Raw genomic sequence first — 16,386 nt, forward strand, 5'->3', positions numbered from 1 at the left:
GATTTTGTTGCCGTTGTGGAGCTTAGAACATGAATTGCTGGTAAAGATGGATCAACTGTCGAGGACTTATTATAGATTACTATCAAAAGGTTTTGTTTTTTATTTTTAAGCAGCCCGACGAAAAAAAAGGCGCCAAAGGAGGGGAATACAGCTAAACCTCCAGAACAACAAAAAAAAATTTAGCAGAAAAGAGGAGTGCATAAGACCAATGAGCACTCTACGGAGAGAGCAACAAGGTAACTAGAAATGGAGTTAAAAGGGAAACTCTTTAGGCAGCCACTTCTGAAGCTAGGGTTCTCTGCGGATGTCAGTTGTCACGCTGATAAGATGATTTACAAACAGCTATTATTGTTGTAGTAACATCTTACTTGAGTTCAGACTCTCCAAAGAAACCACCTGTCCTGTCGGGGACACTTTAATAACTCTTCTCCTATTTCCATTGAAAAATCATATCTTGAACACTTAAGAACAATGCTAGTTATTGTTTTCCAAGATTTCCCTATTAAGTATTACAATTCACAAGAAAAAGTACTTGCTATTCAGTGCGTCCATACATAAGTTCTCCAAAGATTTGGCAGTTCTCGTCCAGTATGAAGTCTTGAGTGATACTAAAAGGCTGAAGGATACTTCTGAACCTTGTTATAACAGCCAAGGAAAATCCAGCTGTGGTGGTAACTTGATTGCTCTGCAACACAGTAAAATGGAAATAATCAAGCTTACAGCCAAAAATAGCAACACAGCTCAATCATACAGATTACCTTTATCAATAAAGGAAAAGGTGGTAATCGATGATGGCAACCATGAGTCTACGAGGTTCTGACCATGAAAATCCAGAACAATCAACTTTGTAATGGTGTGACGGAAAACAGCACTTATCAGAATTACTGCAACCAATAATGCCATATCCACTTAAAATGTGCAGCTCTTCTATTTGATAAGCTACTCATGCCTGAGAAAATTTAACTAGACGCGAGATAGAACCAATAAGAAAGACAAGTAAGTTCAGTTTGTGTACCTTCATCAAAACCTCCAACTATCTTGCATGCAGAAATTCCAACTTGCAGGAGATGCAGGACCTGGCAGTTGCCTGGAAGGAGAGCAAAAAGTTGAATACTATCCAGACATCTGTAGATATGATTTCAGCGAAAAGTTTGTCATCAAGTCTCAACCTCACCGAACTTCTTCACCACCCTTTTGATGAAAATAAAACTAGCTTCCAAGATATATACCCATAGAACAACATAAATCCATTGTACCAGTATGTATTACAGTTCTATACGCATCATATGATTCACATATAAATTCATTGCAATCTATAATGAAGTTTTACTTGATATGATCAAAAATATAACCCAAGGTCTACATCTAGGTTCTTCTACTAAAAAGATTCCCTAATAATGAAAACTCCAATACCATAATCTCCTGAACTCCAGGACTAATACAGAGTCTCAGAAAATGGTAGGAACCGGATTGCACAGCTTCAATAAGTTCATCAAGGGCCAGAATATATCCATCCTATTGAAGCCAGTTGAAACCTGCAGGAACGTCATAATGTTACTCTTTACTCTTTAAGATGATCGAATGGCTTATATAAATAAGAGTGAAGAAAAATAGATAAACAGAAGAAAAAAAAATTAAAAAAATAATCAGTTAGACCTACGACCTACCTCAACAACAAAGTGGGCCAATATCTTGTTGGAGCGTGCCTCCGTTACCCCTTTTAAGATGGTGAGGCCCAAATCCCGGAGCACCTGGGCAATTTCCAGGAAAAGCTTATGATCTTCACATAGCACCTGTAGAAGAAGGCATTGTGAATTTGCATGTTCTTGAAAAGTTGACTCGCATAAGTTTCTGGATATACCATAATATAAGTCAGAATCCCGCAAAGTGCTAAAGGATTGTATGGCATCATGCCTGGTACCAGAATCATCACAGTTTCAGGAAATCAGGATTTTTTTATTGTTTATATTTTGTAAAAAACATGTTCCTAAGTTAGTAGAAAGATACCTCTATGAGCATCTGCCGTGGGTGATCAAGGTCTTCAATAATGACAGGGCAGACACTCCAGTCTCTGCCATTATGGTGACTTGGTGTTTCAGATGATCTCGAGTCCTTCCTGCCTATAACCTGTATAAAGTGTGTTAGTCAAGAAACTGTATTAATGCATGGGAGACTTTAAAATCTCATGTTTCTTGCAGTTTTGTTACATTGATCTATTAAAGAAACTTGCAACTGTAAGTATAATTTTATTAATTTCCTAATTGAGTAGCGAAAGTCCAAAAGCACCTTGCGCTTCACATGTTGCTTCACCTTCTTAGCTTGGCTGGTAGCATTTCTTAAGTAAAGCATGTGCTTTGCGGTTCGATCTAACAAAGAATCAATACTGCACTGTATAAATGCGAATATAAATCAAGAATCAGTACAAATTTATCCAAAAAATCAGAAAAGACACGAGAAAATTTGCATAGTTTACCTTTGCACCATTTGGAACAAGTTCTCGCAGCTCTCTCACACGATCTTGGATCATCTGTCTGTCCCTTGGCCTTTGCTTTTGAATATCCGCAACCTTGGACTTCCTTTTCCCAATAGCAGATTGTTTGCTCCCCCTCTTGGACTGTATTCTTTTCTTCTGCATTTCATCGACCTGTACGGTAACTACACTCTTCAATGAGTATTCAGATACACAACTTTCAGGAACTTTTTGTTCGTCAGCAAATGCAGTCATTCCATAACCCCACTGACCTGAATCACCTACCAAGTGATTAGGTTGAGGTTGACTCTGGGTTTGGCGAGAAGGACTCAACAGTCCACATGAAGCAGTTGAGGATCTAACACTGTTAAGTCTACCAGATGCAGCACCACTTGAGAATGTCACTGCACTGGCAACTACTGCATCCAAAAGATCTTCTTCGGTGATTAGCTCGTTGGAGAATTCATCAAATTTCCTGATGGGCGATTCCAAACCCCCAATATAATTTGGATGGCAGATCAAACTGGAGACACTACATACACCTTCACTAACAATACTGCCCTTGGTCGCATATTCATTGCACCATTCTTCAATAGGTGGACCAAAGGCACTAGTTAGCTCATAATCAGTGGGAAAGGTTAAAAGGCCACATTCACTTTCATAATCATTATATATTTCCTCACTAAAGGGTGGATCTATCAATTCATTGGAAGACCACAGATTTATAAACATGTCAGTGTCAAAATCAAATCCAAGACTGGTGAGATTACTTGGAGAAGATACTGATACTTCCTCTTGAAGAAGGAAGCTTGATATATCACTCAACTGCAAATGGCTGACATATGAAGACTGGCTCTGTGAAAATGATTCTGTAGAGGGATCCGGGGATAAATCACCAGCCTCAGTGCCGCTCATACCAGCATCGTTTGTGTTGGTGAGAAAGCTATCTTGTTCAGTGAGCTGTGATCTAATGTCAGAATTTACGATTGACAAACTGTCCTCTGATATTTGAACATAATTAATTGTGTGATCTCTTTTCACCATTACTGAAGACGGGATTGGATCTATAAAGTCAGTGGTAAAATCTGAGGGTTCAATTTTCTTCACGTCAGACCTCAGTGAGAATGTTGATTGACCTTGGAGATCCTTACTCAATATTGAAGGCATACACGTCTCTGTAACGAGATGAAGGGTGGTGAACATATTTTTGATATCTGTTACTACCTTCATATCTTTTCTGACCTGGTGTTGTAAAACAAAAAATGAAAGGTAAGCTTAAGACAAACTGAATAGCAAGACAGAAGTTGAACCCTGAAGAAAAGGACTCTTGGAAATTAATTACTGACAGAAAAAAAAGCCACTGAAACACATGAAAAACTGCAGTGTATATTAACCGTAAAATATTATGAGGATTATTACTAATTGGGAAGAAAGTTTAATACAGTGTAACCCAATCAGAAAAAACGATAAAGCTTATTAGTTCAAATCATACTAAATGTAATCATTTATATGCAATGATTTACTTATGTGTAGCAGTAATTTGCAACATTAAGTAAGTTCATATATTTGATAAGTTATAATTGTATGCAGTCTGTAGTATGCTTTTCAAGTAAATATTTAATCACACAGATACGTATGTTATCTGCTGTGCCTGCTGATAGAAACATGGCCATGCAACCACCACTCTGATCTCAAATATGAAACTGCTATAAGTGTACAGGGAGATATAACTCACACCTTTTCTAGTGAGCCAAGCTGCACAACCCCAAGTGGAGCTACAGGTACAAGCAAAATTGTCTGCAACATCAGTAGGCAGTATCTATAAGATCAATATAATGTTTTTAAAAGAATCGGAACTCCAAATTATGAACCCATATATGCATATATATGTAATCTTAGGGCAAATAACTCTTACCTTTAAACCTACTGCGAACTGGAGTTGCCATTCTTCCGGAAACTGCATATTGAAAAGAAGATCATTGATGTTTGAAGAAAGTGTATAAATTATAACGATCACCTCTTATCTTATTAGCGCCACTAACCTCGGTTTCGTCGAACTCATCTGAGAAAACCCAGCAATGATTTTCTGTAGATGCCACTCTCCCAACAATCCTACATGTTAGAATGCGGATATATATAAGCCTGAATTTCAATTAATGCAATTGATGCAACCTTGTAGAAATAACTTCATTTCCGTCCAGCCAAACAAACAAGCAGAATTTTTCAAGATATGCTACCATGCACTTCGTGATTCAGATCAGTAGCTTGAGTGTAAGAAAGTCCAGGAACTTAAGAGTACAACAATATCAGGGTTTATGTCTAAGCAAACAAGAGTTGTCATGTCATGCAAAACAAATGAACTACTGTTGGAATTAAGACCTGGTGAGCTTCTACGGTGCTTCTTTGATAATCTATGTTTTAGACAACTTCTCCTCGAATCATTTTGTGTATGATTTTAACGGGAAGTCCCTTATGGCGCCTACTGTGTAGTTTGGTGTTAGTTTATGTTGATATTGATCGAATTGGAATACACTTGTTGGCTTCTGTGTAGGCTGGTGTTGGTTTGTGGTGGTCTCCTATTGGGTTTGTAATGGGGTCAGCACCACCTCGGTGCTCTGTTGAAATATCTTTTGCATTATAAAATAAGCTCGCCATACATCATAGAGCAATCAACAAATTGACCTTTTCATCCGTTGAAGGTTTCACTGTAGTATATTTACTACATTTTCCTGTAATTTCCTCATTTGTGCAAGTAACACATGCCAACCACCAAAAAAATATGGTTGACATGGACATCTGATAAAGTGGTTCAAAGATATCTTATCAACAATGGTACACAAATGAGACGCTTAATCAAGAGCAAACAATAAAAGAATGGGAACTAACACTTTCCCTCTGCATATGATATAAAATGTGGCTGAAGCTTATTGGAGTGGAAGAAGCAAACATACCCCTCGCCTAACGAGTACATGAGACAAGCCATACTCGCTACTGCTGCTCCAACTGTATATCCTTCACCACTTCTACTATCTATACTGACTTCACAGCAAGAAGAAGAAGAAGAAGCAATCCATGCTTCCTGGCCGAAGCCAACATTTCTGGACTTAGACTTAGCTGAAGCTCTTGTATTTGGATACTCACAATACCCATCCTCCCAGGCTAAGAACCTGAAAAGGCACAAACATTAATACAGAGATGCTAAAAAGTAGGAACCATCTATGCGAAGATTATAAAATCCGCTACAGAATAAGACCAAACGAGATGAAATAAACCTTCATGATCTGGCTACTTAATGAGAAAATAATCAGCTTACTACCACAAGTGGTAACCATACTGAAAACCCCTTTTTATAATCCAGTAAGTACAAGAACTTCTTTTCGTTGAAATCCAATGTTAAAAATTGTACATAAGTATAACTCTCCGATGAAGGTTGTCTCATAATTCAAACAACTAAACGAATGAGCAATAAAGACAAAGTGGCTAACTGCTAAAAGTAAATTTATTTATTTTGCAACCCTGACTGTTTCCACACTCATAACGCCAAGCACCCAGACAATCCAATTCAGACTTCAAACTCGAAATCAACCCATCTTCACAAGGTACACACATGGATTTGTGTAACAATGGTAGTAGTAAAGTGGAAGTAGAAGGATGTGAACACAAGGATCTTAATATGAACATGAGTTGCAAATTTACAGTTTTCCCTAGTTTGTCTCTGTCATGCACGACATATCTGTGTTCCTCCATACATTATTTCTTCAAACTAAGTGAAAATGACTCATTTAGAAGGAACTTTCCATAATTATCCGAGCTCTTACTTCTACGCTGTGCATCTTTGTTTTTTATTTTCTTAAAAAATATGTTGTACTCGTTATGCTTTATCGTCTACTTCACCACAATTGCATTTGATCTGTTTATTTGCATAAAATTATTAAAATTACCCTAGCAAATGCCAGAAAAAATCTCGTGAAGATGGCCAAATCTAGCAACCCATCAAAGTCCTTTACAAGTTGAGGTTATAGAAAAGCAAGTGCATAAATGATGCCATTTTTCTTTGAGGACTAAACATTTTTTAAAATGAAAAAAAATAGGGAAAGCAAGAAATCAAAAACAAACTAAATGAACCATCATATGCCAAAAACCGGAGACAATGAGAAGAAACTAATGGGTCGGTAAACTTACATACTGTTCTGGTGTTTAAACAGCCAAAAGACTGCATATTCCCACTGCAAATTAAGGCAAATACTCCTCAATAGTTGCCTTACCGTAGTACTCTCCATATCTGTATTCGAGCTAGGTAATAAAGCTTCACACAATTACACAAGAAAACAATACAAACAAATCAACACTCTACCATCCCCTAATTACGTCTGTATATACGAGCTTCGTCCTGCCTGCTTTGTTCGCAAACCAGCTCGTGTTGCTATCGGAGTTCCCTTAAATCCCATCAGCCAACAATCCATCTCTTCTTAAATATCGAAAGAAATTCAAAAAAACTTGACAGATTTTCAAACAGCAGGGTTACAATTTGACTGTAATCAAACAGCAGATTTCGAAAGCTTGAAATTCCTGAAAATATCACCAAATTCTAGGTTACCACTTCCCTATATATAATATCAAATGAGCATAATTTCAATTGATTTGACATGAATTTCTCACCTTCGATGGATTCAACACGATAGACGATCAAAATCCGTGAACTCGTTCGCCTCCATTCACAAAAATTATAAGAAAATCTCAATCGATTATCACAAAGTACCACAAAATCTGCTAAACAAAAGATTTCAAACGAGAAATATCGGAGAATTTGTAAAACTCGCAACTTTCGTTTGCAGCACTATGAAAAAACAGGAGAAATGACGGAAACGAGATGTTTCAAACAATGGGTTTACCCGGCTTATATAGTTGTTGCAGCCGACCCCACGCCATTCCGTCACTATGATTTGATTTGTGGTCCCGTGTTGGTATATATAACATAATATTAAGGTCGTGATCAAGGCAAACCGGCCAACATAATTAACAAGTACATAAACTTGAGAATGTGATCTCAAGATTCTCTCAAATCTTACCAAATGAAAGTTTTTATTCATCCAGGTGGACAGGTAAAGTGGAATTTCCACTATAGTAAAAGTGGTTGGCTGTTTATCAAGTGGCGAGCGGTCTAGGTAAAGCGGCTGACGGTTTTGGGAAGTCTGTGCGGATTAATTTAGACCATTGGCGGCAGGCAGTCGTGGTAAAGTCGTCAGGGCTATTTTGCTACAGTAAAAAATAGATACCTTTTTACCACTATCAATTACCCCATTTTCAAACACTCAATTCATACCAAAATTCACCTTTCTATTTTCTTTACTAAATTTTTTTCTAGTGTTTTCAATTTCTTAAAAGAAATACTGTATCTCAAAAAGCTATCACACTTTTTTGTAATGCCAAACTTGGGATGTTGTTTTTAAGATATATGGTAGTTTTAAAAGATTGAAAATAGTAAAAGAGAAATGCAAGTTTTAGAAGTTAATCCATCAAAATGTTCTGCTAAAAGGCAAAGAAAGACTACAGTTTTGAAAGTGTACAACCGAAGTTACAAAAATAAAGGAGGAACAGTTCACGAGCGCATTGAATGGAAGATTCGCCAAATGAAGAAAATCAGGAGGCCAAAGATTGTAATAGGTTTTTATTGAAGTCATTATTTAAGTTCTTATTATTGTCTAACAGGGGTGTATTGGATCCTGATTTATAAAGATTTATAAGGATATATAGTTTACCTGAATCTGGTGGATTTGTATGGTTTCTTAAAGAATCTTTTAGATCATTGTCTAAGTTTATATCTTGTAAGAGCATTGGATATGGAGTGAGGGTTCTCATTCAATATGACTCTCATTGGATTTACTCGAATTACGTGCTACTATGGAATATAAAGACCCACTCATTCATCAATCATCATTCATACACTCATTGGATCGAATGAGTGGGCGACGTGGGCACTAAGCGACTGATTTTCAGCTGCTTGGAAAAAAAAACACCTTGAGCAGCTGAAGATCTGCCTCTCAAGCCTATTTTTAGAGTTTTATTAATGGGTCGGGATCCGTTAACAAAAGATTTTGACAACATCTTTTAACAAAACTTATCAACCGCAAGATCTTATATATCTAACGTCTTTCCTTTAAGATGACATGGAACATAATTTATGTTTGGTTTGTGTTTGGCTTGTTCAAATTCAAAAAGCAAAAGTACATCTGAGACTAAATATGGGAAAGATAACGAAAAAATAATGGTGAAAGATTTTTAAATTATTTAATTGTGCATTAGGGAATATATATATTTTCTTCAAAAAAGAAATTAGGGAATACATTCACCTTCTTCACATACTATATTTATGCAATGTTTGTTGATCTCCCTGATCGCTATTTTTAAGTATAAAAGCTTGAGAATGTTCTTTTGTAATGATCAATATATGAATTGTTATGACCAATTAGAGTTCATGATTTTTTTTTGACCGACAGAGTTCATGATGCTTAAGAAAAAATATATATATTAAGAGTTCATTTAGATAGTATGCCTTGGATCATCTAAACATTCAAAGACTTTAAGGAGTAGAACTCTGATCGATTACTCATAACACTGGCTTAATTAATTTTCCTTTGAATCCCTAATTACCAATAAAAAACACTAGTTTTATTTCAAGTTTCTCTTGTGATAAAAGATTACTGTTATGAAAATGGTTCTAGATTTAGATTCAACATGCTTACTCGATCACCACACACGTCCATCCAATAGTAATCCCTCTTTAGGAGTCATTAGAAAGAGATCGAACAAAAAAGATCATCACAGATTGTTGTTTTATTTTTTCCCTCAAATTTATTTCCATATAATCTTTCCTATATTCACGTAACAGAATTTGACTTGTCTCTAAATAAGTCAAACACATAATTCAGTGCCACATCATCCACAAGATTAATCGTTAGATAAATTAGATCCTGGGCTTAGCAAGTTTTGTCAAAACCTTTTGTTAAAGGATCCCGACCCTTTATTAATTTAAAACTCTTGGAAGCGGGACCCCCCATAATTAGGTTTTATTAGTAAAAAAGGAAAAGAAAAATACGGGGAGGCATATTTTCAACCGCTTGGAGGTAAAATCAGCGGCTTAGTCCCTTAATCTATCTTCTCATGGTCACAAAAACGCTCATTGAGACAGTCTTTCATTGGTTTTGGCAGTGAATGAGTATTTTTAACACTCATTCCATAGCCCTTGCTCTAAAACAAATGGCAGTACTGTTAATCAATGAAAGTATTTAGACCTTAAATCGGACTTTCATTTTATATTAAGCGATACTTATTACATTAGCTTTCCATATAAAGTAATTTGATTTCGTAACGAAAACAATAACATCAAACAACATCAAATCCAGGCACATAAAGCTTATAGAGTTCATAATGATCAAAATGCTTAAACTCTTTTATGTTTTCTTCAGCAAACTGAAATTTATCCATCTTTAAGGATGTTGAAACAACCTTCGTAAAGAAAAGGTTTGACATGAGTTTCCAACCAATCATCAAGAGCTATTTCGATCACTTCAGTTTAGTTACACCGTTAAATTTTTCTAAACCAAATTATGTTACCTTAGCAAGAAATGGTGTGAATGCATGTTTAATTTCTCGAAAATGAGCAAACAGTCCATGAACATCTCAGTTTCCGGGGTTTCCCATTTCTGAAATGAACGCTGTGAAAATATTTTCCCAAACAGACGTGTGCGACATGACTTGATCAGTAATAAAATTTCTTGAATATGAAAAACATAAGATATACAAATAGCTAAATCATCTTCTTGAGTATATTTAGGACCACGAACTTTGACAGACATTTTTTTACAGACTGAGAGAAAGAGAGTTTTAGAATGAAAGATTAAGATTCAAATGAAATCATAAAGTGGTGTAGAAGGTGTGAACTTGGAGTTGGTAAAAGTTGAACTTATAAGATAAGAAATTAGAGTCACCGCATATGTATCCGTTGGCGGTCAAAATTACCCCACGCGGCTTCACCTAGACCGCCCCACATGAATTACCAACAACCAAGAAATAACGGCTCTATTTTTTCTTATAAATACCACACTGATTTGCATTTTCAACCCAACCAACATAAATCATTCTCATCCAACACCGTCCACCATGTTGTCAAAAAGCAAATATTATATGTGGAGGCAAAAGAGGTTTGTCCATCATGTTTCATGGATCATCAAAGTCTGATGCAATTCCCTTGGATGTATTCAAAGTGTCAATAGGAAGGTTCTTCATGCATCAGAATGGTCATTGAATTACAACCGAAAAAGCTCAGGTATTTGAAACGGCAAGATCCCAACTGTCCAGAGGAACCACATATGCTAGATGATATTATTAGGGTTAAAGAGGAAGAAGAAAAGTTTGCAACACTGTGCAGAAACTTCAAATTTAAAGCCAAATTGAAGAAGAAGAAGTTATTACACTGCGAGCACCGTGGAAATGGAAATCACGAATTCAAGCATTGTCCATATATGCTAGATAATGCTACGAAGGTTAAAGAAGAAAAATAAAAGTTTGCAATTCAAACTTATAACCAAATCTAATAATAAGTTACACTGTGATCATTGTGGAGATAGAGATCATAAACTGTCCATAGTGAATATTAGCGGATGCTTAAAGCCCGATTAGATGACTTTTATGAATTTTCTAAACTTCTACAGAAGAAGACACACAGAGAAAACACTTTTATAAATGTCCTAGGTGTTTTGTTGGTGAAGTGGACTGATTAAAGTAAAAAAACTAATTAAGGCACTATCTTTTTATATTTCATTTTGGTATTACGTTTCAGTTTGGTGTTATGTTTATTTTGTGCATTTGCACTATCAGTATTTCTTATAATAAAAATATATTACATTGCATTAAAGAAACTATATTAGATTAGAGAAAATACATTAGATTAAATCAACTACTACATAGATGTCAATTAACGTCCTCATTCAATTGTCGGTTAGTGGAGCATCTAGGACACTGAAGGGGTTGGACATGTTGAGCTCTCTATAAATGTGAAACAAGCTTGGAAGGAGAAAGGTCTTCCTTGAGATGTTCCCACATCGTTAGTGTTCTTGGTTCCACTTCATTTTCAGCTTTACATTTCAATTTATTACGGTGATTATGTACTAGTATACCCAGGAACTGTGATACTTTCTGCCTAATTAAACTAAGATGATGCGACAATTCATCATCCTCACAATGAAAGTGGTTCCCTATTTTTGCGACAAACATTCTGAAAATTTCTCCCAAAATGTATGGATCGACGAGGCTTCATTATCGTTGATATTATTGTTTGTTAAAAAAACATAGGCTCTACAAATAGCTAAACCCTCCTCTATAGTTTATTTTGGACCACGAACTCTGGGAGACACACTGTGAGGCATTTTTAGATGATTTTTGAGCAAGATCTAAAGGTTGAGGTGTGAATTCAAAGAGAACCGTTGGATGATTGAATTTGTAGTATTTCAGATTAATATGTTGGCGATTAGAGGAGGGCCATGCGGGTTACCTTGAATCGCCAGCTGATTTAATGGGACCGCACATACGACGATAATCCACTTGCGGCTGAAAATGAACCAAGCGGCTTGAAAAGAAATGCATGGCTGATCAAGGATCAAGGTGGGCAAACCATTAAATTTTTTCCATTTTCCCATCCATTTTTCCCTCTTGTTGAGTACATAAAGATATCAAAAGAGATTTTCACATCCCATGGGAATTGCCCTTATAAATTTACTAACTTAGGGGTGTAAATTTTACCTGGTGGCCCAAGGCTCAGGGAGGACCGTCCTTGCACAAGGAAACCTATCCGTCATGACCTGACCTAGCCCATTTAAATAAGATGGTGGGTATGGTCATCATATTTTCCTAAACCCAATATATGGCATATTAGACCATTAATACTATCTGGCTTGGCTGCCCATTAATATTACCAATTTACTTAGCCTAACAGCTCATTCAAAAATAAAAAAAATATAACATACAAAATATATTGTTTAAGCAAACTATATTAGAAATGCAAACACTCATTCCAAATAATTTTCTTATGATCTAGGACATGATGTCCATGCTAAATTGGTAAACGTCGTTGGAAAAATTTCATACTGCCAATCAAGTTGGTTTGGTAGACTACGTTCAAATCACGTACACAAAATAGCCATGAGAAATCGAATATATATCGCATTTTATCTATCAAAATATCTTTATCATACTTGCCTCATTCCAAAGATATCCACGAAAAAACACTGCATTGTTTTGCTTAGAGAGATTGTTTGTAAATACATGTAATTTAAAGTAGTACCACCCAAGAAATAGTGAAAAAATATATTTTATCAAGCAAATCTAACATTTCAAATAAAGAACGAAAAAAAAGACCTTGGATAACAATGCTTTGGATTCCATAACCACCGGATAAAAATGATGTATGAATGTTTTTTTATTGTCACTTTATTGTCTCTCTTCAGGTTTTGATTAACGGATCTCCTACTAAGTCCTCTTGTCCCTCTAGGGGTTGAGGCAAGGGGATCTGTTATCCCTTTATCTATTTTAATCGTGTCTTGAAGTGTTTTTCAGACTCATAGATCACAACGTTAAAACGAAAACAAAAACTTAATGCTTATTGTGTTACTAGTGGAGCTCCTAAGGTATCTCATCGTTTTTATGCTGATGATAGTATATGTTTCTTAATACTTCTCATTCAAATGATATTCAAATTTTGGATAAATTTTTTGACTGGTTTGGTCAGGAATGTAATCTTCTTTAAGTCTTCTCTTATTATTTCTACTAATATTAAGAAAAGAGAGGTAAGAGACTTGGCTCAATCGACAGGTGTCAAATTCATCCATGAATAGCTCGTATTTAGGTATTAATAAGTATTTACTCCCTCCGTTTCAGGAAAAGAGTTATTTTTCCAATTTGCACAATTTTTAAGGCAAGTATGTGAGAGAGTAACTTTTAAATTTATTTCCAAAACCACCGTCAACAAAAACCCTCAAAAAACCATTTAATTACCACAATTGCCATTATTATTATTAGTATGATGAATGATAGTTTTGGATGTTCAACCTATTATAAATGAAAATATCTCTTTTGTAGATACAAAATTCAAAAGGAAAAGTAATACTTTTCCTGAAACAGAGGGAGTATGTATTGTATAAAGAGTATCCAATAGAATGCAAAGCTGGGGACATAATACTTTCAACTTTGTTGGGATGAGGAGGTCTGCTCTCGTAAAATATGCAATTGACCATACTTCAGCGCATGTTATAAATATCATAAAAGTGCGCGTGTTATAAATATTAAAAGAATTCACAAATTTATAAGGCAATTTTTATGGAAGGATGCCAAAGGCAAAGATAGGGTGCATGAGATAATGTTTGTACACATATTGTGTATGGCGGTTTAGGTACTAGAGATCTTTCTAAAAATAACTTGGCTCTCTTAGGCAATATGGCTTTGAGTATTATTGAGAATTCAAATGATGTTTTTTCTCAATTGCTAAAAGCTAATATTTTAAAGATAGTAATTTACGGTAATGTGAGCTGAAAGCGAGGAGCTCTTACAGTTGGAGAAACATTATTCAAGGAAGATATTTTATTAGAGATAATGCAGAATGGTATTCAGGTATAGGTAATTCGATTAATTTATGACATGATATCATTCAAGAAGTGAGACCTTGCTGCCATCGAAAATGTAATCCCTCAAGATATCATTCACAACATCCAGTCTATTCTGACACCTTTATCAGATTCTGTTGCTGACAAGCGTATTTGGCCTCACACCTCTTATGGACAAGTCACTGTTAAAAAGCTATAATATTCAGGTTTGCTATGATTCTAACTTGACTCTTAATAATGATTGAAAGAAGATTTGGAAGCTTAGATCTCCTGAAAAGGTGAGAAACTTTGTGTGGATTTTATTATTAAAAGTGAAGAGAGGTTTCATAGGAGTAATTTGGTAAAATAACCCAAATCGTAATTTATGCAAGTGTGATTTTGGATATTCCTTTCATTTGTTTTTAAACGTGTCAAGTTTAACCCTGTTGGGGTTTTATTCTTTCAAAATAAGGTGTTAGAATCTAGCTGAAACCTTTCAATCTCACCTGGTTTATGAAGTTGTTGAAACTTGGGATTTGGATTGTGAGGTACATTGGGATTCCTTCTTGCCTCATATATTGTGGAACATGTGGCTGGCTAGGAATGCTTTTTACTTTAATCACAAAGAAGTTGATTGCATGTTTATCATTTCCGAAGCTATAAAGGATACTCGCTGACATAAAAAGTGTGATTCTTCCTTCCAAGACAATGGAGATAAATGTGCAGTCGTGTCCATCTAGAATTGGTTTCGTTAAACTTAATATTGATGGTGCCTATAACGGGTTAAATAATGATGTGTTGGTGGCATGTTGTGAGATGAAGCGGGAGGATTTACTGCATACTTTGCAACTTATCTTTACAACAACGGAATCTTTGTCGCTGAACTGGTGGGTATTCGAGATAGGTTGGCTTTGGCTAGAGATACCTCTAAGATTGAGGCGGAAAGCGATTTGATATATGCAATCAATCTCTACAACGAGTTTGGTTTTTCTTGCATGATATCTAAAAGCTATTATGAGTGACATTAGAGGTGTAAATTGGCCCGGGCCAGCACGTTTATGGCACAACACATCACGTTAAAATTCGAGCACAACACGTGACCCGGTACAGCACGGGCACATCACGTTAGCTTAGTGTGTTGTGCTGCGACAGACAAATAAGCACATCAGCACGGCACATCACGTGACACGTGTAAGTACGCGGCACAGCACAACACGACACGCGAAGAAAGCACATCAAATCATGCATAAAATACTATGCAATACATCACATTTCATGTATATTTCACAAAAAAATCTTTATTTTAGCCAATTTTCGACATATTATTTTCGTTATGCAGATTAATTTCCATAATAATACATATGCTAACCAAAATATCTGAAAAATATTTACTTTGAAAAACATAAAATAAGTGAGCTAGCATCGCACGCCATTTAGCATGGCACAACACAACATGACTAAATCTCCGGCACAATCCACACAGCACGTAGCACGTAACTTCATGGACTAGGTTGTGGAGGTCCGGCATATTTTACACCTCTAAAAGTGATGACATAAGAGATGAAAAGTGAGTGATTTTACTCAATAATACGGGGAAGCTAATAGTATGGCTGATATCTTACCAAGATTGCTTTTAATAGTCTTAGTTGACATCTCGAACAACACTCCACCACCGGATTGTTGGTTAACCTAGAATTATTAAGCTCTAGTTGTTCTCTTTTTCTGTCAAGATCGAAAAAGGGGGAAAAAAAGATATTTGATGGTTAATAATCTGGAAGGGCATATTAACCTCTCGTGCAATCTAAACCTTAATAAAGCAAAATTAAGGCTTCATGAGCGACTCTAATTGTCTTTGATCTTTACCCTCCCCAATAACTAAAATATGATTTCTTTTCTTTTTAGTTTCCAGTTCCGTGACAGATTAGCTGAATGACAGATGCAAAGAAGAAAGAAAATGGCATAAAGTCAAAATAGCATAGACAATATATTTTGTTTGTATAGTCAAGACAATAGACTACTCATTTTACAAGATTATATGGATCATACAATGCACCTCTCACAGTCCTATAATGTCTTCCCTAATAGATTATATATAAACTTAGGACACATACTAGAATTCCAGCAACCACTTAATTCATTTTTGATCTTTGTTCTCGGCAGGAATACTGCCTCCCACTGTACTTCTAATTTTGCATCAAAAATAAACAAATGAATTCCAATATAGAAGAAACCGTTCTTAACTGTGAAGGATCAAATTGAAAATAAAGCCCGTCAATGAAGCAA

At 35.7% G+C, this 16,386-nt stretch overlaps 1 protein-coding gene across 12 annotated transcripts; it reads right to left on the reverse strand.

Annotated features, from left to right (window-relative positions):
* Positions 1–76: 76 nt before the first annotated feature.
* LOC113321611 (transcription factor bHLH155-like) lies at positions 77–7,328 on the reverse strand. Of its 12 annotated transcripts, none has more exons than XM_026569503.1 (13): positions 7,130–7,328; positions 6,825–7,039; positions 6,653–6,752; positions 5,422–5,637; positions 4,513–4,582; positions 4,386–4,427; positions 4,208–4,267; positions 2,474–3,712; positions 2,287–2,388; positions 2,008–2,127; positions 1,668–1,793; positions 1,016–1,535; positions 77–884 (listed from the first exon to the last, which is right to left on the reverse strand). In XM_026569503.1, the coding sequence occupies exons 3-12, from the start codon at positions 6,748–6,750 to the stop codon at positions 1,449–1,451; spliced, it is 2,160 nt and encodes a 719-aa protein (XP_026425288.1). In that variant the 5' UTR covers positions 6,751–6,752; positions 6,825–7,039; positions 7,130–7,328; the 3' UTR covers positions 77–884; positions 1,016–1,448. The 12 variants fall into 12 exon arrangements, with proteins under 12 accessions (XP_026425288.1, XP_026425294.1, XP_026425292.1 ...); XM_026569509.1 differs by having other exon boundaries at positions 2,474–2,644; positions 2,756–3,712; positions 6,653–7,039; XM_026569507.1 differs by having other exon boundaries at positions 77–685; positions 1,016–1,087; positions 1,414–1,535; positions 6,653–7,039.
* Positions 7,329–16,386: the final 9,058 nt, after the last annotated feature.

The sequence above is a fragment of the Papaver somniferum genome, chromosome 11 (assembly GCF_003573695.1).
Source record: "Papaver somniferum cultivar HN1 chromosome 11, ASM357369v1, whole genome shotgun sequence".
NCBI classification, from domain to species: Eukaryota; Viridiplantae; Streptophyta; class Magnoliopsida; order Ranunculales; family Papaveraceae; genus Papaver; species Papaver somniferum.

Coding starts and splice junctions, on each gene's coding strand:
- LOC113321611 (XM_026569503.1), bottom strand. CDS start 6,750: ATGGAGAGTACTACGGTAAGGCAACTATTGAGGAGTATTTGCCTTAAT. Junction 1,794..2,007: donor CACGGCAGATGCTCATAGAG/GTATCTTTCTAC, acceptor CTTCTTCTACAG/GTGCTATGTGAAGATCATAA. Junction 1,536..1,667: donor TGGCCCACTTTGTTGTTGAG/GTAGGTCGTAGG, acceptor ACGTTCCTGCAG/GTTTCAACTGGCTTCAATAG.